General features: G+C 36.3%; 2 protein-coding genes across 5 annotated transcripts; both read right to left on the bottom strand.

Moving 5' to 3' along the window:
* Window positions 1-3,844, bottom strand: LOC18770931 (beta-glucosidase 12). Of its 3 annotated transcripts, XM_020569279.1 has the most exons (13): window positions 3,595-3,841; window positions 3,026-3,095; window positions 2,789-2,847; window positions 2,574-2,649; window positions 2,281-2,358; window positions 2,081-2,168; window positions 1,739-1,994; window positions 1,515-1,630; window positions 1,228-1,445; window positions 1,105-1,136; window positions 893-995; window positions 666-774; window positions 1-553 (listed from the first exon to the last, which is right to left on the bottom strand). In XM_020569279.1, the coding sequence occupies exons 1-13, from the start codon at window positions 3,772-3,774 to the stop codon at window positions 322-324; spliced, it is 1,617 nt and encodes a 538-aa protein (XP_020424868.1). In that variant the 5' UTR covers window positions 3,775-3,841; the 3' UTR covers window positions 1-321. The 3 variants fall into 3 exon arrangements, with proteins under 3 accessions (XP_020424868.1, XP_020424871.1, XP_020424870.1); XM_020569282.1 differs by lacking the exon at window positions 893-995; XM_020569281.1 differs by lacking the exons at window positions 1-553; window positions 893-995 and having other exon boundaries at window positions 560-774; window positions 3,595-3,844.
* On the bottom strand, window positions 5,984-14,080 carry LOC18769850. 2 transcript variants are annotated; one of them, XM_020568333.1, is made up of 10 exons: window positions 13,896-14,080; window positions 12,967-13,470; window positions 12,673-12,750; window positions 10,990-11,233; window positions 8,696-8,946; window positions 8,382-8,582; window positions 8,145-8,237; window positions 7,960-8,061; window positions 7,436-7,832; window positions 5,984-6,226 (listed from the first exon to the last, which is right to left on the bottom strand). In XM_020568333.1, exons 2-10 carry the CDS (start codon window positions 13,462-13,464, stop codon window positions 6,195-6,197), a joined length of 1,896 nt encoding a protein of 631 aa, XP_020423922.1. In that variant the 5' UTR covers window positions 13,465-13,470; window positions 13,896-14,080; the 3' UTR covers window positions 5,984-6,194. The 2 variants fall into 2 exon arrangements, with proteins under 2 accessions (XP_020423922.1, XP_020423921.1); XM_020568332.1 differs by having other exon boundaries at window positions 12,967-13,467.

The raw sequence follows: 26,620 nt of genomic DNA, 5'->3' as shown, positions 1-26,620 counted from the left end.
TGACTAAAGTCTATGCAAATATATATGAATTTATAACAAAAATTCATACAAAAGTATGGAAGCCTGTAATAAAAGTCTCTACAAGTTTATTAAAAATCTGAAAAAAAAACCTATAAAAATTATACAATTCAAAAAATCAATCACTTAAAAAAAAATCTTACAAAATCGTATATAATCCTAATTCAATGCACCCCCTAAACTCTCACAAAGAGAGGGAACTAACTCGCACAAGAATTGATCTAAAAAAAGCTGAAAACTTAAAAGACAACTTGCGCACTACGACTTCGGGGGAGTTGTCATGCTTTATTCATCATTTGGAATTCAAACATTTGAGGTCCCACCATTATCGTCCACAAATATTTGTATCTCTTTCATACTTTTTTCTTGCTTCTTGAGGAATCTTTTGAACCAATACGTCGAGAGTTTAGAATATCTTTTTAGATTATTTTTAAAATCTACATAGATGATACCAAATCGAACAGTGTATCCATAATTCCATTCAAAGTTGTCCAATAATGACCATGCAAAATATCCTTTCACTTTAGCACCATTTCTGCAAACAAACAAAAAATCAAATGTATTGATGTCGATGTAATGTTTAAATAACGAAAATCTAAGACGACTACCTTAGATGGCCTTGAAAAATTTCTTAAACAGGCACTTACTTAATGGATGCTTGTAGGTAACAAAGGTGACGATAATAGAAGTCAATTCTATTGGTATCATTAAGAGCTTCTTGAAGTGATACTCTGGGATCATTGGACTCATCAACTCCTACAATATAATGCATTATCATATGCATTGAATTATAACACTTCACTTTATTTCACACCATCATATAAATGTGAAACATTAATGATGCAATTAATAATGACTTAAAATTATTAATTACCATTCTCAGTAATGTAAATGATTGGATCATTATACTTCTCTTTTATGTAGAGCATAAGATCTTGAATTCCTTTTGGATAAACATATAACCAATCTAAAGCAGTCTGCAATCCAATTTGAAGATAATTGACATTTTATGAGTAATATGTATGTGAAAAACAATATACTAATCCTCCAAATACTAATAGTTTAAGCTAATAATTTGATGTGCACCTGTGGACCAATAGGAACCCCATTGAGCTCAGCTGTCAAAACACATATGCATATGAATATTAGAATCTAATTATTCTAAGAATTTAATTCATTGCTCAAGGTAAGTATTCAATTTGAACTCACTTGTAGCATTAACGTGAGGATCTGTTAAGTAGCTTGCATGTACATAAATAATATCAGATGCATCACTTGCATATCTAGCAGAATAGTAATTTATTCCAATAAAATCAAATGACCCATTTAGCAACTTGGATTGTTCTTCTGTGAATTTTGGTAATCGTTCTCCAACAATTGATCGCATGGTGTGCGGATAGTCACCAGTGGACAATGGGTCCATACACCTACAAAATAAGCAAATTCATAAATAAAACATTTAATTTAGTAGATATATAAATTAATATTATACTTGCCATCCAAACATAAAATCCAAAGATCGAAATGCAGCATTTATATCTTTTGTTGCCTCGGAAGCAGGCTCAAACCAATGTGAAGCCAATGTTATTCCTATCGAGCCATTTTGAGATGCCTATGCAAGAAAATTCAATAATTTTGCAAATGATTTAGAGTGAGATATTTTCAATTAGGATAGCAATATTCATACCCAAAAAGAAAAAGGAAAAAGATTTAATTGGACCTGATATTCATCTTTATACAATCTTACAACGACTGCATGAGCAAGGAGTTGATGGTGTGTCACCAAATATGGTTCAGTAGCCGAATTCCCTCCGGTGCAGTTTAAGTTTTGCCAAGCAGAGCATCGTCCTGGTGCGTGGCACCCGATTGCATAACCATGGTGACTAACGGTATACGGCTCATTCATCGTGATCCAGTGTTTTACTCGATCGCCAAATTCTTTAAAACAAAGTTCTGCATAGTCTCTAAAATGATCGCTGTATATGGTATGTAGATGTTATTGTAATATGTATTTAATTAAATAATCAATATTATATACTGAGGATAGAATTTGTTCACTCACACAATATTAGGGCTTAAGAAACCACCATATTCATCCTCTAAAGCTTGTGGAAGATCCCAATGAAAGATTGTCACAAATGGTTTTAGACCTATATATATATATATATATATCATGAATAAAAGCCAATTAAAACTTTGACTAAATGATGTTTTTAAGGGGTTAAAGTATCAATCATTAATCATGTAAGGGAGATGACTCGCCTTTAAGTAGGAGTTCATTGATGAGATTGTTGTAATATTTGATTCCATCCTCATTCACGCCCCCACTTAGCTTTCCATCTAATAATAAAAACAAATACAACAAATAAGGAAACTCAATCTTCAAACACTAAAATTGTTAAACTGTATATTTATGGCCTTACTAAGCTAATTTAATTCGGTTCAGTTCTTTCAGTGATCAATTATTTTAATTTAGAACAAAATAAAGGGAACAACTGTTGTAAAAAAAAAAAAAAAGAATTGTTATGTATAATATTGAGGATGAATCAACCTACTTGGTAATAAATTGGACCATGAGATAGAAAACCTATAAGCATCCAATCCCGTGTTCTTCATAATCGCCACATCTTCCTATATAAGAAATAAGTTACAAGTTAAAGATTTCATCTTCAATGTCATGTGTTTTCTTTAAGGATCCAAAATTGAGTATTTACACAATGTGCGCGCGCATTCACTTCAAGTAAAGAAGGTTTAGAGATAAAATTATAACCTTATAGCGGTGATATTGATCAACAGTGACATCTCCATTACTGCCATCTACGATCCTTTCTGTATTTGTACATTAAAAATTAATTATTTAAATCATAGAAATCCAAATATTATTTCATGCAAACTACGATGTATATACGATAAGGTTTTTTTTTTACCAATTCATGACTCAACTCAATGCACCAAGACTTCTTGAAGTTATCTTATTTTGACTAATTCATTGTTTGATTAGACAGACCTGAATGGTTGTGGGTGTAGGTGTCCCATATACTTGGTCCTCTACCGCCTTCTTTTACGGCACCTTCGTACTGAAATGGACATGCATAGTACATACAGAATTAAGATGTAAATATTCCTTCATGCATGTGGAAGTTAGGGTCATTCATTTTATTAATTCCTGAATTTAGACTCGATTTGCATTTGAGTTTCTGAATTTTCAAAATTATTCTTGTCGTCCTTCAACTTCAGGGACTAATAAAATGAATTGCCCTGGAAGCTAATTGATCTGACATTAAACTGAAATTAAACCCAAGTAATTATATATAAAACACCAATTAAATGGTAATCTATATATATAAAGCAAAAGGCAGAAAATGGTGAAACATTCAAAATATCAAAAATGCCCTTAGATAATGCAAACATTAAGAATTGAAATTACTAATTAAATGAGAATAATATGGTAAATTCACACTTTTTCATATTAAAAAAATATTTAAAATAAAAGAAAAGGCAAATAATGAATTCTATTTTTATGAAACACAATCAGAGAGAGGCTAGTTATTAATTAAAGCCCAAGAAGGAACTGACCTGATAAGCTGCCGAGGTTGTGCCAAATATGAACCCTGGTTGGAGAGCATCGAAACTGCTTCTATTGAGAGAGTCGCAATGAATGGGTAGATCATCTGTATTAGCAGCTTTGTTATTTGTAAATGCAAAGCCAACGAGTAGCACCAGAGATAAGACCAAAGAGCCTAAATGGATTGCCATAGGTGACTACGAAAAAGAAAGAAAAGCCTGGATGGTTTTTGGTGGCTCTCTCCTACCCACATATTACTTGGGTTTATATAGAGGGAGTGCGTACGTATTTATGGAATAATAGTTATATCAATAATTACGTGTCAAATATTAAGAAATGTGGTGATTGAGAGTGTACATTGGACTAAAGTGATGAGAAAAAAAAAATGATATCATCATGACTTCTTCATTATCAAATACGATAATGAAGTATAAGATTGTGGGTGAAGGCTTCCTCCCTATGAGCTTGGAAGGAGAGTGAAGAAACAGTCCTCCTGCACATCGCCATCATGTCTTCTTCAAGTGATGTTGAACTTTCATGAATTAGAATTCAAAGCGTATACGTAAATGGAAATTTGAAAAACTGGAACACTAATTGGGACAATCATTAAATGAACAAAAGAATTTATCCCAAAACAGATCAAATCAAACCGTCCATCATCTCTGTCACTTGGACAAGAGGGTAAAATTGAGAAGGGCATGGAGTTCGACAGCTAAACCACAATTAGACAGAATTGACCAAAACAGAACCAGTTAGACAACCATATCCCCACCCACAACCACACCACAGTTATTATGTGGAATTCTTTGAGGATTATTTTCTGTGTAGGCTTTGGATATGTTAGGTTCATTTATTGGCACTTTAAAGAACGAAAGGGTGTGAATTCTTTAAAAATTAAGTCCTTTTCATTCCTGCACCAAAAAAACAAAAAAGTCTTTTTCATTCATTTCATTTCAGTATGGATTCTTTATAGATTCAAGGGACTTTTAGGGGGATTCTCTGGCTGGCTGGCTGGTGGCGTGAGGGATGAGAAAAAAAAAATACTTTTTTTATTTTAAAAATAAAGACCTAGCTCAAAACAGCATCTTTTTTACCAGGTCATTAAAAACAAAGGTTAATTTCAATTTACGTTTAAGAAATTTTAATGCTTTATTTATATTTTAAGCAATTTAAGTTTAAGAAGTTAGATTCTACGTATGTCATCTCAATAATTAATGGAAACTCTAACAGTAAGGTTAACGCTGGAACTAAATTGCAAAAAATTGAAAATATAATTATTAAAATTGAGAGTGTAGGAATAAATACCTCAATGATAAAAATTCAGATTACTAAATTAAAATTAACCCTAAAAACAATGAAGCCCATGATAAAGCTGTTGAGCAACTTGATTGGGACATTTCATTAAGTTCGTCCACCAAGCTTCCATGCTTCACCCTCCAACGATGATAAAGACAAAAACGAATCTGATGATGACTTTTTATTTTTTGGGTCTGATTAGGGTCTCATGATGACGAGGACAGCCGAAATCCAAAGGGGAATGGGCCCAATCGTGAATTGGGAAAAACCGTGTTTGGAACTATTGCTTGTACTCAATAATTTACACCCCGAAAAAGGAAAATGCATAATAGACCAAGTTTTGTCTGTAGTTTGTTTCCCAATCATCGTGGTTAGAGTTGGTAATGGGTCGTGTCGTGGCGGGTTAGTGTCGTATCAGGATAATAAATATGTCAAGAATGTTCAACTCAAACTAGAACCATTTAATAAACGTATTATGTTGAATTCGGATCATCTTAAACTTGTTACCTAGTTAATAACCTGTTTAATAATAAATGCTAGCAACGGTAACCAGTGGAATTCAGTTTTGAACAACTCCATCAATTGTTTTTTCGGTAGGAGAAACCAAAGAGAGAGTGAGATTGATGATGTTGATATGAGAACTGAAGAGGAAAAAAAAAAATTAGACGTGAGCATTTTTTATATTTTGTTTTGTTGATTGGAAAAAGCAAAGAATTTCCCATGATCACAATAATGTGAGAATTGATCATGATGCGCAAAGGAACTTGTGAAATTACTAAAATAGTTTTGCATATAATTGTTGTAAACATAAATATCAAATTATATACATGTGAAATTCTACATCTTTGTTCAGACAAAAAAAATAAAAAATAAAAAAATCTACTTCTTTGAAAAACAACTCATGGAAACATTAGAAATTTCAAATGGTGTTGGATATAATCTCAAAATTGTCTGTAGCATGATAGATAAGATGTTGAAAAGGAATGAAAGTGGAACAGGTCGTATCAGAAATTGCCACCCCTCTGTGTCACTTGACATGCACACTACGTTAAAATTTTATTTTATTTTAAAAAACGTGTTAAAGAATAAAATAGTACGACTTGAGAGGAAAAAAAGAAAACACCCCTGGAACGATTATCAGTTACGAGTTTGAACGTGTTATCACTTCAGTTTATCAGTTCCTAGTTGAACATACGTCCATGTAGTTCACAAAGCACATTTGATGCATCAAATGTAACATAATACAGTACCAACCAAATATATTACTATCAACTTCTTGCCGGAAGACAAAACATAAACATAGCTGATATGAACTTCATCTTCTAGGTCGGGTCATTCGTGGGCGGCCTGAAAGATAACAAACAGAATAGTTACAACATCCAACACCAAAATTGGACCAAAGGGCGTTCAACTAAGTGCAATGCCAGAGTTCAGCTAAGAGCAATGCCAGAGTTCAACATTAAACGAATTGGACAAAAGAGGCGTTCAACCAAGAGCAATGCCAGAGTTCAGCTAAGAGCAATGCCAGAGTTCAACATTAAACGAATTGGACAAAAGAAGCAATAACATTGATATTCATTTTTCACATCTAATCAAATGACTTTACGGGAAATCAGCAGTAATTTGAAATACCCACATGATCAAATAATACCTATTGTGTATTTAAAAATTCACACACCTCCAAACAAACGGGTAGGACATTCGCAAGGAAACAGACAATTTTTATTAAAATGACCATATCTTTTTAACGCTGATCAAGTGAAATAACATGGAACTCGAGGGTGCATACAGAAGAAACAAGTGGCATTCTTGCTTCCATTTGACTTCACGGGGACAATAGGTATAAATCTTCGTACAGTTTAGACACAGCACAGTGCTAAAGACAACAAAGAGAAAACACAACGCATAAAGTTTCTCTAGGGAGATGTAGCACAATGTATTTGGGATATCACAAACAACGTGCAGTAACATCACATGCTGATGCAAACTTTGGTATTTGTTAAACCAAATCAGAAACTGAAAGTTTTCCATTTTTAATTACACAAGAGGAAGCAAACAGTGGAAAATGATAAAAATTACACCTACCACCCCTCTCATTGATTGCACAAACTAGGAGTGTGAGTTATCCATGGACCCATAGCTATTAGTACAAAATAGCTATGACGGTTGTTAAATTATAAAATAAATAAAAATCTGAAGCCAGAATTTTAGGCCCTTATCCACACATAAACAGAACACCATAACCACAATACTAAACTTGAAAGGATTTTTTTATCACAAGAGGTCACTGAAAAAAAAAACACACATAAACTCAACCTTGATTGAGGCCCCAGCATTGGGTATACTTCTTTCTCAATGAAGAATTATGAAACAGTGATATATTGTGGTGCCTGACCCATATTTTTCCCTATCAGTCTTTCACCAAACAAGACAAACGTAGAATTCTCAATTCAAATGAGTCATACTTCAATATAAATTGTTCAAAGATCGTAATTCCATTTTTCCAAAACCCCTATATGATAATTCTGTATAAAGTAAGTATTCAAAGATACATACCATTTCGGGAGGGTGGATTTTCAGTACATCTCTCAATTTGGGCCGGGGAGTGCATATGACTCGTCAACTGTACTAGTAAACCTTCAAACCGATTCATTTGAACTGATAGCAAACCCTCAACCCGACCAAGTTGCTCCTTCAAGCCCTGTACCTCAGCAGCACTTCTTCGTTCAGACTCCTCTTGTCGCTGCTTTGATTCCTCAAGTTGCCTTCTGAGCTCACTAACAGTAGATGATGATGAAGATGATGGGCCCCATAACTCTTTTGGGGTTACACCATTTCCATAACCACGCACCCGACTCGAACGCTCAGGTCCAAAAACCTTTACAAAAATCTCGTCTTCAGTCATCTCTGAGTTCTCCACAGACATTTGAGTATAAAGTTTCTTGAGCTTTGACTGCATTTAGAAAATGGAACCACAAGGTACAATGAAAAAAATAAAAAAAGAGAGAGAGAACCAAAACTATATAACTGAGAATTAGGTAAGCTTGCATATCCAATTTAATTTCGGGATCAATATATACCAATGCCTCCTGTGAAGCTGGATTTGCAGCTAGTCCATCAGGCCGCACGTGGGTAAGTTCCCATAGAAATGTACGTCCAGGGTCATTTCCAGTCTTCTTTCTCTGAAATTGCACGAACAAAAAAACTAAGAATGATGACGAACACAGTAAAATATTACTCAAGAAGGGAATAGCTCAGGTCATACCTCTTCCTCACGGATTTGTGAGAAACTCTTGGAACCAGATGTGTGGATTATGTTATTTTTGGAACGATTCTCCACGTTTTTCTTACTAATTAACTGCATTCAAGGAAGACTATGAATGTATTATAAAAAAATCCAAGGCGAAACAGATAACTGAAAGGAAAATAGGAAAAAATGTAAAGTTTCTTGATTTTCTTTCCCCTCAATATTTTCTTTTTATATACAACATTTTTTTGGTACCTCCCATTCAGGTGAGCTCCACATGTTTATAAGATACTGCCAATCATCCTCCGCAACATTTGGTGGTATTTTTTTCCGTGCTTCCTCAGTTGTCTCACATGTTTCATACCATATCTTCTTGAGGTAATGCCGATAATTGTGGTAGGATCTATGAATCTGGTCCAATACCCATGTCATGTGATCTTCAACTTTGAAACGCTTCTGAGAACATGTATGAGGAAATATGACAAATAAACATGCAAAACTGAGGATTTAAGGGAAAATTAAAAGGTATAGTGTGAACTACTTCCTTCAATATCTTTTGTTGTACTAACCAACATATGTTCAAATGCCTTCTTTTTAATCTCAAATGGGATTTTCTTCCACGACTTGACCTGCAGGGGTAGCTCCCGGGTTTGCCTAACCAGGGCTGTACACTCTGATTTGAAAATTGTGGAGCTATCACCTACAGCTCTCCGGTTCCTCCAGCTGATTTCAAATCTTTCCCCAATCGGAATATGAGCTAGTTTAAGGTTACGGGTGGGTCCTCGTGTCCTCCTTTTCCCCACATTAGAGCTTCTTAAAACTATAAAAATATAAAAAATTGAATCAAAACTTAATGAAATTGAAACCAGAAGTAACCTACAATAATGATGAAAAATATAAAATGGAGGCCTCATCTTAAGGAACCATAGTACTGGAAAATTAACAGATTTCCTGTCAATTTGAGTTTTGAAGTATATACATTCAACATTCATACATTAGTACAATGGGAACTCCTCTACTTTGTCTTGAAAATAAGTGAGAAATACACATATAAGCATATATGAATTAGTTAATAATTACAAGAAGGAAAAAAAAAAATCTAATTTCCTAAACAGATTCAAATTCAATTTATTTAATAAACTCAACTCACACATAGAATTTATTTGGCAGTAAGCAATATCATCTTTATAGAACAACATTATGAAAACTTTGAATAATGGTACATACAGAAGTTCAAAAGATTTATGAAGATACTGCAATCTTAAAGGCAGTGGAAAAAAGAATTAATCAAAGACAATATGGTTTCTCTATTGGCTTCTTTTACAACCAAAAGAAAATGATATATCTGTTTGCACACATAGGTTGAAGAATTGATTAAAGCCAATACATATCTGATCTAAACCAAAACCATGAAACACACAATGACTAAAGAGTTCAACTAAATACAACACAGGTATCATTCTAGCATGAGACCTATGAGGACTTTATAGAACAATTCAATACATACAGTCTTCCTTGATAAGTGCTTGATGCAACTGTAAAGCTGCTCCATCACCTCCTATTCCATTGATATGCTTATCAGAGCTCAAACTCACTGAAGTCAATGTATGTATGAAATGCGTAGTTTATCAATGAGCCCGAGATAACAAGTCTTTCCAATCCGTTGTCTAATACTCAACAGTTGAATATTCTTAATTATTATTATTTTTATAGGAAGATTTTCTTAGTCAACAAATAAAGAAAGGATAAAAATCTAAGATATATGAGATAGAAAACAAAAATAAAAGATTAAAACTAAAGAAAAATTGCCAACAATTTTGGACCTCGAGAAGTCAAGATGAAATATGTGCTGATTCACATATTCTGTAATCTTCAAATTTAATCTATTTGTTTGTAAGTGCTTATCCATGCAGGTATGGATTTTCTTTCACACTGTGCATAGAAACCCAAGTAATCCTATGAAAATTATAACCCAATTAACAAACAAATAAGCGTACTCTAAAAGCACTGCATACTGGCATAGGAGCATGCTGTCTCCCAGTGTATGTACAACAAACCCAAACATACTGGGATCTTGGGAACTTTACCATTTGATATGTAACCTACTCTTGAATTCTTTTCTTTGGTTAATAAAAGCAAAACCTCACTCTTGATGGTGATCACAGAATCAAAAGAGGCCATGCTGAAATGCACAGTAACAAAGACAAAATGAAATTTGAGAAGGCAAACCACATACAAGGACAACCAAGGATGAAATAATCAACCATGCAAACAATATCGTACTCAAACATACAGATATATCGACCTATATTTCCGTATAGTTTCCAATATTAGGGACTGTCAATGAAAACGACAGATATCAGCTTTAAAACATGGAAAATTTAAATGAAACATTAAGAAATGTTAAATCAATCATAAATGCATTATGCGTGTACTAAACAAATAAATTTCATAATATACTTCGTCTATCATATACTAATGCATGCAATAAACAAATAAATTTCATAGTATACTGCGCCTGAGATAAGTATATGATATGTATATGAAGGTAAAACTTTAACTACATATATGGTGATCGAGGTTACTTTTGTATAAGATGGAAATGATTTTAACACAGAATAGAGTGGAAATTCATCTGTTCTTCTTCCATTCAGTTTCAGCTAATTGTCGCTGATTAGCGGCGAAATATAGGCAAAATATCGGGGAACAGGAAAGACATAGTTTCACCCTCTATATCTATATTGGTGGTCAAAATCTTGATATAACTGGCTCCCAAGTGAAAATTTATCACCAAGAATAACAAGTTTATTTAAACCACCTATCAAAATAAAGTAACAAAACAGAAGTAATGTGAAACCCTTACTGCTACTTGTCCCTGGTTCTTTACTGGACAGACCAGCAGCTGTCCAATACATCATGAACTTTGCCTCCACCCTTTTCATAAGATCCAAAACAAAGTTACCCTCATTGTAATAGTTGTAGCAGTTCTTCCAAATGTATTGGACGTCCTTGAATACATCCTCCGAGTTCGTGTACTTAGTACCATTTTCAAGATGGTTGCATATTGTTCCAAAATCCATTGGTGTATCTATGACATCAAAGTAATCCTGGATCCAACCGGTCACCCCCAGAAAGGGGAAAAAAAGACACAGAAAGTAGAAGATAAATCAACAAGGGAGAGATGAATTATGAAAGGAACGCAGCAACGCATTTCAGAACAGATATGACATCTATGACGTCAATGTTGCATTGTGGATCTGTCCGAGATTAGATCAGCTAAACAAAAAATCCTAAGAATTCAATATTTCCAACTTATTGATTCAGGAAGCATAACAGAACCTTAAAACCTTACAGTTAATGTAAAGCTCCGTTTTTCCTTTTTGAATACATGATATGCTACAGAATGTCCAGAACGGGATATAATTTTGAGTTACAGCGATAAGGGGGAGGAGGCACACGCTCAAGGGGTTTTGAACATGGGTCATGCGGTCGGGGTGGGGGGCAAAGCACCTCAGCCACTGAGGTAAACCCAAGGACCCCACAACAGGATATGAACCCCAATGTGTATTAACTTGCAGATATTTGTGTACATGAAAAACGGAGACTTACCAATAGAATATCCATATCTTCCAAGAATACAGTATTGCATCTGTGACAAGAATTAAGTTCTCTTCAGGCTTTTAATGGAGGGTCATTTTTGGTACCTTTGACCCTGGCTTTGTAACCTTTGTCCTATGCAGTAGGTACTTGGTATTACTTGTATTTGCAACACAGACAAAGTAGAATAATATATGTATACAAATACATATATAATCAAAAGTGATGTGTATATATACTCAAATGAAACCAAATCAGGTTTTTGACTAGCTTTTTAAATGAACACACACGCGTGTGTGTGTGTGTGTAAATAAAAATAAAAGGTTTTGTTTTCTCTAAAACCCAAGTCTGGGTGTAGTGTAAATTGCAATAAAGTAGATAATCGTAGCATAAACAGATATTGCAAACCTGACAATATATAGACATAAACCAAAGCAGAGTTCATTCTTAATTAAATACGCTTTGTATAGCTTAAAACCAGAACTGATACGTATAAGGTGATAACAGATCTTTGTTCTCTAGTCCAGACCAAATGAGAATCAAATTTAAAAATAAGATCATCAAAATAAAACAGCTATACCATATATATGGTAGGAGTTACTGACATGAAAGATGCCTTAATTTTTTTGAATGTATGTTATTAAAAAGTAAATATAAAAATGTACATATACATAACACATCAGTGCAGAAGACTCGCATTATTACAAAAACAAAATGATGTTTGAATTCAACCAAGTCATTTTTCCACTAAATTTAAAAGCTTAGTGGCTAGTCAAGCTTGTACCCCAAAAGAAATAGTTTGACATAGTAACTCGATAAACTTGAAGCAAGAAACTGCAATCTCCTATTAGATGCCCGCAAAAAAGCTGGTACATCATAACAATCACCATATCATGTTATCACTCAAGAAAAATATTTAGAAAATATACATATCGAAAATCACACTCACAGGTAATCTCAGAGCAATTGGATCCACAGGAATGTTGAAAGGTACAGCTGCATCCATTTTCATAACCCTCTTAATAACCTATAAGGTGAGAACAGCAGTAAGTTCAATCACATTAGGCATAATCTGGTCAGAAAAACTATCGCAACAAAATGCCTGGTTAGAAGCACTTCAATTGTTTTTTCAAAAACAAAAAACATCTTGTCCCTTCCTATGAATGTATAAAAGACTACACAAGCACCTAATTCTAAAACCAAAATGTCACAACAGAAACCAATTACAAAATTTCCATCATACCGCCAGAGAAGCGCTTAATTCTTTTTTGTTACAGCAAGGATCATGTGAAGGCGCCTCTTGCTCATTCTGGAATCTACTCCAAGAACCAAAGACTTGCAATGGCTTAGTTTGTGCACCATCAATCTTTTTGGATGAGTTTTCCATCTGGAGATTCACTTCACCATACTTCCTAAGCAATCTCTGCACAGTCCTATCCATGGAGCTCACATTTTGATCCCTGCACGACCAGTCACTCCCCATTGAAGAAGAAGAAGAATTACCTGAATCAATCTCCATTTCAGGGTCAAATTCCTCATCATTATGGTCTTCGTTATCAGATTGATTCCACCCAATATCATTTCCTTCTTCAACATTTTGACTCACAAAATTCAAGAATGCTACTTCTTTCTCATTGATCAATTTCTCATTAACCATTCTCTCGCTTACTACTCTCTCACTGACCACATTGGGTTTCTTTCGTGGCCTTCCCCTTCCCCTGCAGGCTTGTTTGCGCCTCATGATCTACTGACAAACATCACAAATTAAAAAGCGAAAAGGAAAACAAATTAGTCAGAGCAAGCTGGCCGGGTGACTCGAAAAGCTCTCTGAGTAAGTCAGACTTACAATATTTAATATATGCAGCAATTATGTGCTTACAAGCTTCAAAATTTGTTAAATTCGTTCAAATAATAGAACGAAAATCAGTGAGAAAAAAAAAAAAAAAAACTCTTGTTGTCACCAATAACTTTTTGGTGACAACAAGTTTATAACTTCTTATCTTTTTAGTCATAATTGAGAATATAAGCTTAACCGCCGCAGTTTCACGTCACACCCACACAAATATACATACAAACACAGATATATAACGATTCACCTTTATCTGAAGCAAAAAGATACAAGACGCGCGTGTGTAGACTGTAGAGTGTAGAGTGAGAGTGAGAGAGAGTTACCTTTGCCTGAATCAAATGAATCGTAGATATCAGGCTTTGGGAAGTTAGAGCATCTGGGGCTTAGGGTTTTGATTATTTTGTTTTTCACTGGGGTTGTGGTTTGCAGGGTGCACACAAAGTCGTGGCTAAATGCTAGTTTGGGGTTTTCGTTGACCACGGTGATGCGGCGACCATAATGGCCAGCAAAGGCAATAACCAACCATGGTTACATTTTGTAACCAACCAAACACATAATTGTCATTAAAGATGGAAGTGCTTCTAGTTAGGGGGCTTTCCCAAAATTATAAGGCTTGGGGCGGGTCGAGTTGGGCTTTTACAAACTAAAGGAGGTTAACCGAGCTTGCACACCGCATATGGGGTGGCACAATAGTGGAAAAAGTGGGTCAAACTCTCTCTCCCCTCCCCCAAGTGCACCTGAGTTCGATTCACTTAAGAAACAATCTTGAGGCAACTCAATATAATACTCTCCTCCTCTCCCCCTCCCAACGAATGACCAAAAAAAAAAAAAAAAAAAAAGGGTGCTTGCACACCCTTATATTTATGTATGGGTAGGTTAGGCCTTGCTTTTATGGGTCAGTCAAGTTAGGCTTTTCCTTAATGGGTTGAATGGGCACTCATTGGCCTTCGAGCCCACGAACCAAATGATGACTCTTAGCTACTTGTCACTATGGTGGAGAAACTCTCTACAAAGCGACGATAATACCCGGCTAACCCAAGAAAACTTCGTACCTCAGTGACATTAGTTGGTCACGGCCAGTTTACCACTGCTTCCACCTTAGGGGGATCCACATAAATACCTTCAGTAGAAATCACGTGCCCCAAGAAACTAATTCTATCTAACCAAAACTAATATTTGCTGAACTTTGCATACAATTGCCTCCTCCTTAAAAGTTCTCAGCACAATTTTTAAGTGCTTCATGTGCGCCTTCTGACTTTTAGAATACACAAGGATATCGTCTATGAACACAATCACAAAGCAGTCCAGATAACGTCGGAACACTCTGTTCATGAGATCTATAAACACTGGTGGCGCATTAGTCAGCCCAAAAAGCATCATCAAAAACTCGTAATGGCCATACCTTGTCCAGAAAGCAGTCTTAGTTACGTCATCTTCCCTGATCCGCAACTGATGATAGACTGATCTCAAATCAATCTTCCCTTCAACTGATCGAACAAGTCGTCAATGCGTGGCAACAGATATCAATTCTGCACTGTGGCCTTGTTCAACTGTCTATAATCAATGCACAACCTCATGGTGCCATCATTCTTCTTCACAAACAGAACTAGTGCACCCCAAGAAGAAAAACTGGGTCGGATGAAACCTTTGTCCACCAACTCTTGCAATTGAGTTTTCAACTTTCTCAATTTTGCTAGTGTCATTCTGTAACGGCGCCTGAGAAATAGGATTCTTTCTTGGGACGAGTTCAATAGTGAATTCAATCTCCTGTTCAAGAGGTAATCTAGGAAGATCTTTTGGGAACACATCCGGAAACTCCCGTACCACGGGAGTATCTTCCAATCGCAATCCATTATCCCGTGTATCAATCACATGAGCCAAGTATCCTGAGCATCCCTTTCTAAGTAACCGGCTCGCTGTCATGTTACAGCGTGTCCACTGTTGGAGAGTTGCGGAAGAATCATGCAAAGGCTTCTTTAGGGTGTCATCAACGAAACCTTCTTTGTTTTTGGTGCTGAGCGTCATGAGCATAGAGCTACTCCAGGTTGGATAATTTTCTCATTCAAGAGTTTTGTGACAAGGACAACCCCTGGTTGATCAGAGTGATGGAGGTAGAGAGGATTATTAGGATCATCATACTTGGGTTGCTCAAGCTTGGCTGAGGCTTGAGAATCATATTTGGGTTGCTCAGGCTTGGTTGAGACTTGAGGTGATTTGCTGTCGTCGTCGATCGCCATAGAGGTTAGCGAGAGGACTGGTTAGGGTTTGAGTTTGTGTAGGATTATTAGTAACCTTAGGCTGCTGATACCATGATAGAATTGATAATTCGTATATGTGATAAATATTATAAAATGGGGTACAAAGCCCTTATACAAATACAATAGCCAATTAAGATCCTGAAAGCTAGCCTAAATGAGCTATTTCTTAATGTACAGTCTATATAAAAGGAAGGAAATAAACTAAATATTTGTATAGGTCAATGACTAATATTCCAAATCAATCATGTTAATTGGGTTGGGACTTTACGCTTCTCAACATGGAGGTTGCCGCACCAGGGGAGGGGGGTGAAATAGGTGGGTGGCGATTTGGGGGTTGGGGGTGGGACAAGAAATCGGGGGAGATAGGGGAGGGGTTTGTGAAGGGCAAGGGATGGCGGAGGGGAGAAGGAATCAGAGGGAGGTGAAAGTGATCAGAGAGAGGGAGAAAGTTGCAGGTATGTTTAACTTTCACATTTCGAGAAAACAATAAAAGAAACAACAAGAATTACATTGACACCAAGTGCCAATACACCTGATGAGAGGGGTGACATAAATGAGTAGCATGTATGTTTCACTCCCACATTTCGAGAAAACAGTAAAGGAAACAAGAAGCACCATAGGCTAAAAGTGTCGATACACGTGTTGAGAGAGAGGAAGAAAGTTGCAGGTATGTTTGACTTTCATATTTCGAGAAAATAGTACAAAAAACAACAAGAACTACACTGAAACCAACAATACACCTGATAAGAAGAGGAAGAAATTGGATGACAAGGGCAAAATGTGTGTTTTTCTTGGCATAAGTGACCATTCCAAAGACTATAGTTATTCGATCCAATCACCAAGAAGATTATCATCAGCCGAGATGTAATTTTCGATGAGGAGAACACGTGGAACTGGATTGAAAAAGCCTCAAAGCAGTAGCTTATTCCTGTAATTTTTTATGAAGACGAAAGAAAAGAGGTTGACTTGTTATCTATACAGCAGGACCAGTCACACACGCAGCTGCAACAACTAGACCTGTAGCAATTGCAGTCAATTATTTCCAGCGAAAATCAACAAGGGGAGGAATCTAGCTTAAGGTCCCAATGCTTGAGAAAGAGGACATCATGGATGATGGATTATAAGGTCAGGAGTGTTTATCAATTTGATGATGATGATGACACAATTACACATTTTGCCTTGTTTTCAAATTGTGATCCAATAAGTTTTCAAGAGCTGTGAAGGAACCAAAATGGCAAAAAGCCATGGATGCAGAAATCTGGGCCATTGAGAAAAATGACACGTGGGTGCTGAGAGACCTTCCAAATGGGCAGAAAAAGATTGGAGTTAAATGGGTTTTTAAAACAAAGCTCAATGAGAAAGGTGAGATAAATAAGCACATGGCTCGTTTGGTGGCAAAAGGCTACAAGTAAGAGTTTGGTGTTGACTACAAGGAGGTGTTTTCACCAGTTGCAAGAATGGATACAGTCCGACTTGTTCTTTCCATGGTTGCTCAAAACTCGTGGCCAATTTTTCAATTAGATGTCAAGTCTACGTTTTTGCATGGGGAGTTGGAAGAACAGGTGTATGTTAAGCAACCTCCTAGATATGTGCAACAGGGAAAGGAGAAAAAGGTATATAGGTTGAACAAAGCACTCTATGGGCTGAAACAAGCACCTAGAGCTTGGTCATCTAAGAAGCAGCCGATTGTGACTTTATCAACAACCAAAGCTGAATTTGTTGCAGCAGCATCTTGTGCTTGCCAAGCCATTTGGCTAAGAAGGTTAATTGAAGCACTACACTACATGCACTAAGGTCTAACGTCAATCTATTGTGATAATGTTTCTGCTATTAAGCTTTCGAAAAATCCAGTTTTGCACGGAAGAAGCAAACATATTGATGTGAGATATCATTTTCTTCGTGATCTCTGCAAGGATGATGTTATTAATTTGATTTATTGTATAAGTGAGGACCAAACTGCTGATATTTTTACCAAGCCCCTCAAGCTGCCTGTGTTCGTGAAATTGAGAAATATGTTGGGAATTAGTTCTTTGAAGGATGTTGCTCGTTGCTCCTGATGGTTGAAGAATTGAAGTTTTACCTTTAATCAGTTTAAGGGAGGGTGTTAAGAATATTTATTATTCTGTTTATTATGTTTATGATTATCTTGTTAAGTTGTGGAAGTCCTATTCTTTAGGGACTTGGTTGTTTAGTTGCTAGTTAATAAGTCCAAGTTATCATGGGGTCATGGTTAGTGGCTGAATGTCATGGTTTAGTCGTGCATTAGTTGTTCCTATTATTTAGCTTAGTTGCTTTGTTATTTTGCTATTTAAGTTGTATTCAATATTCAAGTAAGAAGAGAAGTTTAAATTCCACAAATGCGTTCTTAATTCTTCACCTGTTTCCTTATTTTCAACATGTCATGCTTACATTTCAATAGTTGATAGGTACTATAAGAAATGGAGTACACTTTCAAACTCAGAAAGAATAGAAAGAACTTCAAATTCAAAGATTGATGATGCTTTAACAATAACTTGGAGAGATCCTTGAACTCCTTTGATGTGAAACTGAGACCTGCATTGCATCTCTCTGAATCATATTCAAACATTGAAATTTCCTTGTATATCTCCTCTTTCGAGCGGGGAGAAGTGACAACACTAGTATCAGTAGCAGTATAAACAGTCATTTTATTCATAACCAAACCGAACTTCAACAAATACTAAGTCGCATACATCTCATCGCGTTTTCCTTAGAACCCCTTCACGGAGATTATCCTAATGTGTGATGACAAACAAGTAGGCACAAACACCGGCGGATAGAAGGGGTTGTTTTCTCATTTCAACATACGATCAAGGTCTATGATAAGATATTCTAGATTAGGTGATCGGTACAGATATTCTATGAGCAATGTCCAGTAACATGAACGAATTATTAGAATGGGCTAATAGCTAGAAATCATTAGAATGAGAGGTATGGAAAAAATTTAAATTTTCATTCTCCGATATTGCTTGTATAAATAAAATAATTGAAGAAATAACTCTAGCCCAATGGGTGAAAGTGGTATTTTAAACCTAAAATTATGTGAAAAAATTGTATATTTAAAGCGTATAGCCGAGTGACTGTACTCTTTAAATATATTCGAAACGAACACGAAGCTTGCACTCGCAGAGGACAGAGCTTGCACTCAGAAAGACTGGTTTCAATCTCTATGTGACAGTGTGGACGGTGGTAAAGACCTCTATGTGCTTGGTTCTGATTTTGAGAGCTATTTAGAAGCTCAGGTAATTACTTCTGTTTACTTGGCAGTCCCAACCCAAATCATACATATGCATTTTGAGTTTGGTGTTGTATAACTTACTATGGTGCGTGGGATTTGAATCTGTATGACTACAGGCTGCTGCTGACAAAGCATTTGCGGATCCAAATAAGTGGAATCAGATAAGGATCCTTAGCTCAACTGGGTCAGGGAGATTTAGCAGCTACAGAACAATTCGAGACTACGCGGAGAAGACTTGGGAAATTGAACCATGCAGATTCCCTTCTAATGGCTAGCTCACCCTCACCCTCATCCACACCCCAATAGCAACATTTTACAGATTTGAATGGAATGTATGGAAAGAATTTAAATTATCATCTTGTATAAATAAAATAATTTAAGAATACTATAGCCCAATGGGCTAAAGTGGTATTTTAGCCCTAAACCCTAAAATGATATGACAAAATTGTATATTTAAAGGTATAGCCGCACGGCTGTACTCTCTAAGTACATTAGAATATTTTAACCGTATAGCCGTTCGGCTATACTATTTAAATATTAGAGGGGTGTATTCAATTAGGATTATAAAGCGTTTAAAAAGATTTTAAAAATCTGGGTGTATTCAATTCGGACTTATATGAACTTTTAAAAAGTCCATTCAAATATGGGTGTATTCAATTAGGATTATAAAAAAGTTGAATCAAATCTAGGTGTATACGAAAGGTCATATATTTGGAAGGGTTTCATTAAATGATAAATTTTCGTTGGTTTTAAGGGGAGAGTTATAAATAACAAAGACCAAAATAAATCCAACCTCCATCCTAAGTATTTCATCAGATGTTTTTCTCTTGCCCTAGCTTTTCTCTCTGCGAAGACGAACAACTTCCTTCCTCCATCTGAGAAGGTATGCTCCCTATATTTTCTTTGATCAATACCTTGTTGGGTTTTCTTTTTCCATGATTTTTTCTTCATCCTATTTTTCTTGTTGTTAGGTTTATGCTTGTTACAAGGGTTTATGCTTGTTAACTAGAGTTTATGCTTGTTTACTAGGGTTTATGCTTGTTACTACTTTTTCTTATGAAATATCTATATACGACTAGATAGAAAATTGAAATAATTGACAACCTTTCTATAATCGAACAAAAAAACTGAGACATGTTATAAAAGTAGAGATAAATTGGAGAAGATTGAGATAGAGAGGAGGTATAGAAACATAGAAACTGATTTCTATTCATTCAATGTCTATTTCAATCTCATATCTATCTATTTGCAATCTCATATCTCTCTTACAAAGAGAAGGGTGAACCCTCTTATAGGCTAAGCTTCTATCATTGAGGTGGGCTCCACCTTATTATTTACAACACTCCTCCTTGGAGACCACAAATGATACGGAATATGCCTCGTTAAAAACCTTGCCAGTAAAAACTCAGTGGGACAAAAACTGGTCAAAGGAAAAAAGAGTACATAATCATGTGTAACATAAAATTCTGTGTATATTGACGCGCGTGCGACACTGCCTCATTAAAACCTTGCCAGGAAAAACCCAGTGGGATAAAAAAAAACCTAGACGAAGGAAAAAAAGTACAGTGTTTGAAGATCTTTATGGATAGCGCGCTCCCCCTGATGCTTGGCAAAAATATCTTTAAGTCATACTGTTGATCAGCTTTCTGAATATCGTAGTTGACACTGCTTCTGTGAGTCAATCTTGAGCGACACTGCCTCGTTAAAACCTTACCAGGAAAAACCCAGTGGGATAAAAACCTGGATGAAGGAAAAAAAGTACAGTGTATGAAGGTCTTTATTAAAACCACGCTCCCCCTGATGAATATCTCCCCCTGAAAAATTTAGGACTAACTTTTGTCCAGTAAGCGACCATAAAAATTTTCATAGTATACCCTAAACCCTTGAGCGACACTGCCTCGTTAAAACCTTACCAGGAAAAACCCAATGGGATAAAAAAAAAACCTGGATGAAGGAAAAAGAGTACAGTGTGGAGCTGAGCTCTATCTGGTCTAGTATACTTCCGGAAAAATATTTAAGGACCAACGGATAAGACTCTCTTAGTATAAGCAAGAATCTCGTTGGCATAATGCTCGATCGAGACAAATATTTTGTGAATTCTGCAGAAGCTATAATGTGTTGCAATCACATTATAATCAGTGTACTCACTGAGGTAATTTATGCATATTAATATTGAGTACAAATTTTGTGCTTCAAGCACATGTCCTTTAGGGACTTGCTTTATGCAATGTCAATCCTCTCAACGGATTTTGTTTAAAAGGGATTAAACTTTATGACACATTATATAGCTTTAACCCAGCTATTTATACATCTTTAGGGAATCGTTTCTGGCGATATACTCTGTGCATTTAATGACCCTTAAAGATAATATGTTGGTCTCCGTAATTGTGCAGTAAGGGGGGGCACAATTGAATCTGTAAATATGGAGAAAAACTAACATTTCTTGTTTCTGCCAGAAACAGTGTGTCATACAAAATAGGTATATTCCCTTTTATTCCGAACACCCAAGTATAAATTTCAGTATTAACATCTTTTGGGGTTCGTACTGTGGGTTTGTTCTTTCACGTTCATTCTCATCTATAATGGAATTACCTCATTCCATTTTGGCCAATGATATTGTCGACATTTAATAATTGAACGTGGTTCCAATCAACACAGCCCATTGATGATTTGAGTAGCTACTCCAAAACCAAAAATTGTCATTCATCAATTCATAATCTCACAATTCTCATGTGCATGCGCATGCATCAATTATAAGCATTCCTTTGCTTTTGGGTACCCAAGCCATTTCATGGGGCTTTTATTATGTGAGAATGTGGATTATAACCTCCAATGGAGCGTTATTTTACAGTAGGGCGTGGATAATCTCTATTTAGAGAGTTAGAACATTTAGAACCCATATATCTGTCATGCTGCAGGCATGCCACAAATTAATACATACATGTCAATTAATTTCTGGGACTTTAACCCATATTATGGGACTTTAACCCATATAATTTGCTACGCATTAGGCGTGCATAATATCAATATTGACATGTCAAAGGATTGTCTTTTCGGGACTTCAATCCATATCATTTGCTATGCAACAGGCGTGCACCCATATATCTGTCATGCTGCAGGCATGCCACAGATTAATACATACATGTCAATTAATTTCTGGGACTTTAACCCATATAATTTGCTACGCATTAGGCGTACATAATATCAATATTGATATGTCAAAGGATTGTCCTTTCGGGACTTCAATCCATATCATTTGCTACGCAACAGGCGTGCACCCATATATCTGTCATGCTGCAGGCATGCCACAGATTAATACATACATGTCAATTAATTTCTGGGACTTTAACCCATATAATTTGCTACGCATTAGGCGTGCATAATATCAATATTGACATGTCAAAGGATTGTCCTTTCGGGACTTCAATCCATATCATTTGCTACGCAATAGGCGTGCATCATATTGATCACTGCTATACCCATATTCTGTTCTTATGGGACTTTAATCTGTGCAGTGTATTATCAATGTATCCATCTTACAATCTGTAAAATTTGCATTAATAATTCATGGATACATACAAGCCATTCTTTTGGAATAGACTTATCTTCCCATTTGGTTACCTTTCAAGATAAAATATCAAATAAGCATAAAATAACACAAGTATTGCTTACATCCTTAGGTGGGAGAAACTTTTCTCAAGTATCATTCAAGCTCGTATCGGTCCAATAACGCTTGATGATCTAGTTATATCCTGCAAGAGCAAAAAGTCACAATTCTTCTCTCTGTCAAAAATAAATAAATAACCCTTAGAGTTAGGATCACCGTATGGATTCTTTCTTCGGATGTTCGTTCTAAAAAAATAGAATCCCTTATGAACAGAGAGTTATAAAAAGAAAGAAAAGATACAAAGATTGTGATATTGATTGCAAAGTAAGGTAAGCAATTAAGGAAGGAAGCTGGTGGGAGCAAACAACAAGCTCTCATTTCTCCTAGTCTAGAAGGACCTTAGGAGATTAGAGCATAAGGTCGCCTTCACAGTTCCCGGATGTGGCGGAAACGTGATCAGGGATAGTCTCGCTTCCTGAGTGGATGATCAGAGATAGTCTTGCTTCTTAGGCATATTAAGTGCTCACTGATAAGAAAAACAAGTAGATATCGCATCACTAGGTATGGAGAAAACTGGATGTCTTCTGCAAAGAAAATTTCTTTAGTAACACATTTATACACAAATACAATGAATAGGTAGAACCGGTGAATTTCAAATTAACCATAAGAAAATTGCGAGATTAATGGGATACTTTTGAAAAAGTAGCTCCGTGAAATCCGTAAAGCAAGATCGGCTTTTGATAAAACTAATACTTTGAAAACGCCGAAAGTGCCGACAAACATTAATGGGGATCTGAGATAATATTGGGATCCTGGAAACTGTAGCCATATTTCCTTCTATAGATATGGCCTTTGCAAAATTTGATTGGAGCAACTGCGTTTCAACTTGCTCCTTTCCTGTTATAATAATTGCGCACATTTAAAATTTGCACATGTGGTTTTTACGTCTTTTCAAAATGACGGTTTTGATCCTTGTGCCTTATAGGTTCAAATAACCACATCGACTCTCCCAAATTTCATATTTCAACGTATGGGAGCCCGGAACTTTTGGCCTGGGCTAAACACAAACGCAGAATTTATTTGCCCTTTTCAAAATGGACATGAAATATGAATTGAGTAAAAGCCACGCTAATATCTCATATATTTGGGTTCATGGGCTTCCGGCCCAGATATAACAAAATATGTGGGGAGCCTTAATTCATCATTCTCTTATGCCAAAGAGATATGTGGCGTACCACAATTTGCAATAATACCTCAAGGGTTGTCCATTTAATTGTTGGAACTTCAGGTTCTCAACACTGTTAGATTTTGAACTTCTGGCCAAAATCACATATTCTCATGGTATGGACATTCAATCCCCTTAGATTTTGAACTTCGGGCCAAAATCACATATTTTCTGGACTTCAAGCCCTTACATAATTGTCCATATTTTGAGGAACTTCTGGCATCTCATTTAATTGCTCATCCATGAGTTTAAGGAACTGTAGGTTCCCTTTTGAATGGTGATAGTTTACCCAAAATGGTAAATATTTATGCATACATCACTATTCATGTATACGGCACTATTCATGTGTACAATACATTTGCCAGTACAGTTAGCATCCATGTGTACGGCACTATGAATCAATACGGTACTGTTACATCATTAAGGAACCCCAGGTCCTTATTTACATGTCAAGGATCAAGAACCTTCAAGTCCAATCACATGTTTACAAATATAGTACCGGAGAGACTGCCAGCTCTCATATTTACATCATCATCAAAGATCTTCAAGTCCTGATGTAATTGTATGATGAGGATCAAGGAACTTCTGGTCCTGATCTGTATACGGTAAAAACTCATCATACAGCACATTTCATCCATAAAATAAATTGCTGGTAAATAAATTACCGGTATGGACGATAAACCCGCACCACACTTTAAATAAATGTAAATGTGCGGTAAATTAAATTCATAAAGTTAAGGTGCTTGTGTGGGCATTAATTCTGCTCCATACATTTAAATAAAAGTAAAGGCGTGGACGATAAACCCGCACCACCCTTTTAAATAAATGTAAATGTGCGGTAAATTAAATTCATAAATTAAATTGCTTGCTGTATGGACGTTAATCCCGCACCATACCTTAAATAAAATTAAATGTGCGGTAAAGTAAACGTGCTTGTATGGGCACTAATTCTGCTCCATACATTTAAATAAAAGCAAAGGCGTGGACGATAAACCCGCACCACCCTTTTAAATAAATGTAAATGTGCGATAAAGTAAATTCATAAAGTAAGGGTGCTTGTATGGGCATTAATTCTGCTCCATACATTTAAATAAAAGTAAAGGCGTGGACGATAAACCCGCACCACCCTTTTAAATAAATATTATTGTATGGGTAATAATCCTACACCATACAGTAAATAAAATAAATGTGGGGTTAAAAACCACCACTGAACAAGATAAGGAAAGTGTTAGTATTAGTAACGGTCCCCCACTGATAATATGTTTAGTATTACCAAGAGTCCATTTTTGTTAATGGTTAGTAATAGAAAAGCAGATAAATATAATAGGAAATAATAGAGAAGATAAGGGAGCAGAGATCTTATCGCTTATTCTTTATTAAAGAGAAGGTCGGTGGATTTTGCTGTTTTTATTAAAAGATGCTTCAGCACTTTAGCATTTTTTAATAATTATTTTTTTTTTTTCGGTGGGTTTGAGATCGGGCTGAGGACCGGTCTTGGGCTCTTCCTTGGAGTTATTCGCCATGGTTTCGAGAATGTTCAGGAGGCTCAAGCGAAGACGGAACGATGCAGGTGGGGTCCACGCCTTGCTAGCATGGCAAGATGATCTGAGCGTATAAAGCTTTTAGCTCAGAGGAACCAAAGCGGTCAGGCGAAGGAGAAGATGGATCACGACATGGTCTCAACGACAGCGGGATGTCTTTACTGAGAGGACTGATAAATCTGTTTCGATTCGCACCAACCCGATTCGGATGGGTTTGGATCGAACGGATCCGCTGTTTTGTTGGGAAGAGGAGGAAGGGCGTGAGCCGGAGAGCTTGGAAAGAGGAGGACCGTTGAGCTCAAAGTTATCAGCGACCCCTAACTGTCAGATTTACTGTATCTTGGCCCTTGAGAAATCCATCTCCGGATGCTCCGACATGAATTTCTTTAGAATATGTTGCTTTTGCAATTCATCACTGGTCAGGAGCCCCATCTGCTTCTGTCTCTGATCAAACATCATCTTTTCAACAGTCTGCCTGGTTTCAGAATCCAGGTCAGATAATTTGCTGGGCTCAGGGTCGACCTTTTGAGTTTGCATAACTGATGCCCTGAGGAATTGCAAGGCTGGCAATAGTGAGGCCAGAGATGATTTGGGCCCGAGTAAGACCGGAGGTGATTCGGGTGTTGACGAGTTGATGGATGATCCTGAGCTTGAAAAAAAAATTTGCAGAGCTCTGATAGTGACCAGCGCTGATGGGATTGGGATGAGGATTGATACAACGTCGGATCAGGCGGTGGGTGAAGAAGAATCGGTTGTAATTGATGTTTTGGATTCTGGGTATGTTGAAAATGATTAACAAACCCTTGGCTGTAGTTATGATCTAGTCTTAGACAACCAGAAGCTGATTAGTAAGGGATATGTCTGAGCTCAGAAGGATTGAGGCCTCCAGGCAGGTTGCAGTGAGAGAGAGAGAGAGAGCGTTGAGGCTCTGAATTTGGAAATAGAGAAATCGTGCTGATAACGTGTTATAAAAGTAGAGATAAATTGGAGAAGATTGAGATAGAGAGGAGGTATAGAAACATAGAAACTGATTTCTATTCATTCAATGTCTGTTTCAATCTCATATCTATCTATTTGCAATCTCATATCTCTCTTACAAAGAGAAGGGTGAACCCTCTTATAGGCTAAGCTTCTATCATTGAGGTGGGCTCCACCTTATTA

The sequence above is a fragment of the Prunus persica genome, chromosome G7 (assembly GCF_000346465.2).
Source record: "Prunus persica cultivar Lovell chromosome G7, Prunus_persica_NCBIv2, whole genome shotgun sequence".
Taxonomy (NCBI): Eukaryota; Viridiplantae; Streptophyta; class Magnoliopsida; order Rosales; family Rosaceae; genus Prunus; species Prunus persica.
Note: the sequence above shows the minus strand (reverse complement) of the source record. Positions and strands in the feature narration are given on the sequence as shown.

What these genes read in the sequence shown, in the direction of transcription:
- LOC18770931 (XM_020569279.1), bottom strand. Translation starts at nt 3,774, where the DNA reads ATGGCAATCCATTTAGGCTCTTTGGTCTTATCTCTGGTGCTACTCGTT. An exon ending in TGTATAAAGATGAATATCAG is followed by an intron (nt 1,631 to 1,738) that starts GTCCAATTAAAT and finishes TTTCTTGCATAG; the next exon opens with GCATCTCAAAATGGCTCGAT. An exon ending in TACCTACAAGCATCCATTAA is followed by an intron (nt 554 to 665) that starts GTAAGTGCCTGT and finishes GTTTGTTTGCAG; the next exon opens with AAATGGTGCTAAAGTGAAAG.
- LOC18769850 (XM_020568333.1), bottom strand. Translation starts at nt 13,464, where the DNA reads ATGAGGCGCAAACAAGCCTGCAGGGGAAGGGGAAGGCCACGAAAGAAA. An exon ending in AGAACCAGGGACAAGTAGCA is followed by an intron (nt 8,947 to 10,989) that starts GTAAGGGTTTCA and finishes ATATTTTTATAG; the next exon opens with TTTTAAGAAGCTCTAATGTG. An exon ending in CAGCTTCACAGGAGGCATTG is followed by an intron (nt 7,833 to 7,959) that starts GTATATATTGAT and finishes TTCTAAATGCAG; the next exon opens with TCAAAGCTCAAGAAACTTTA.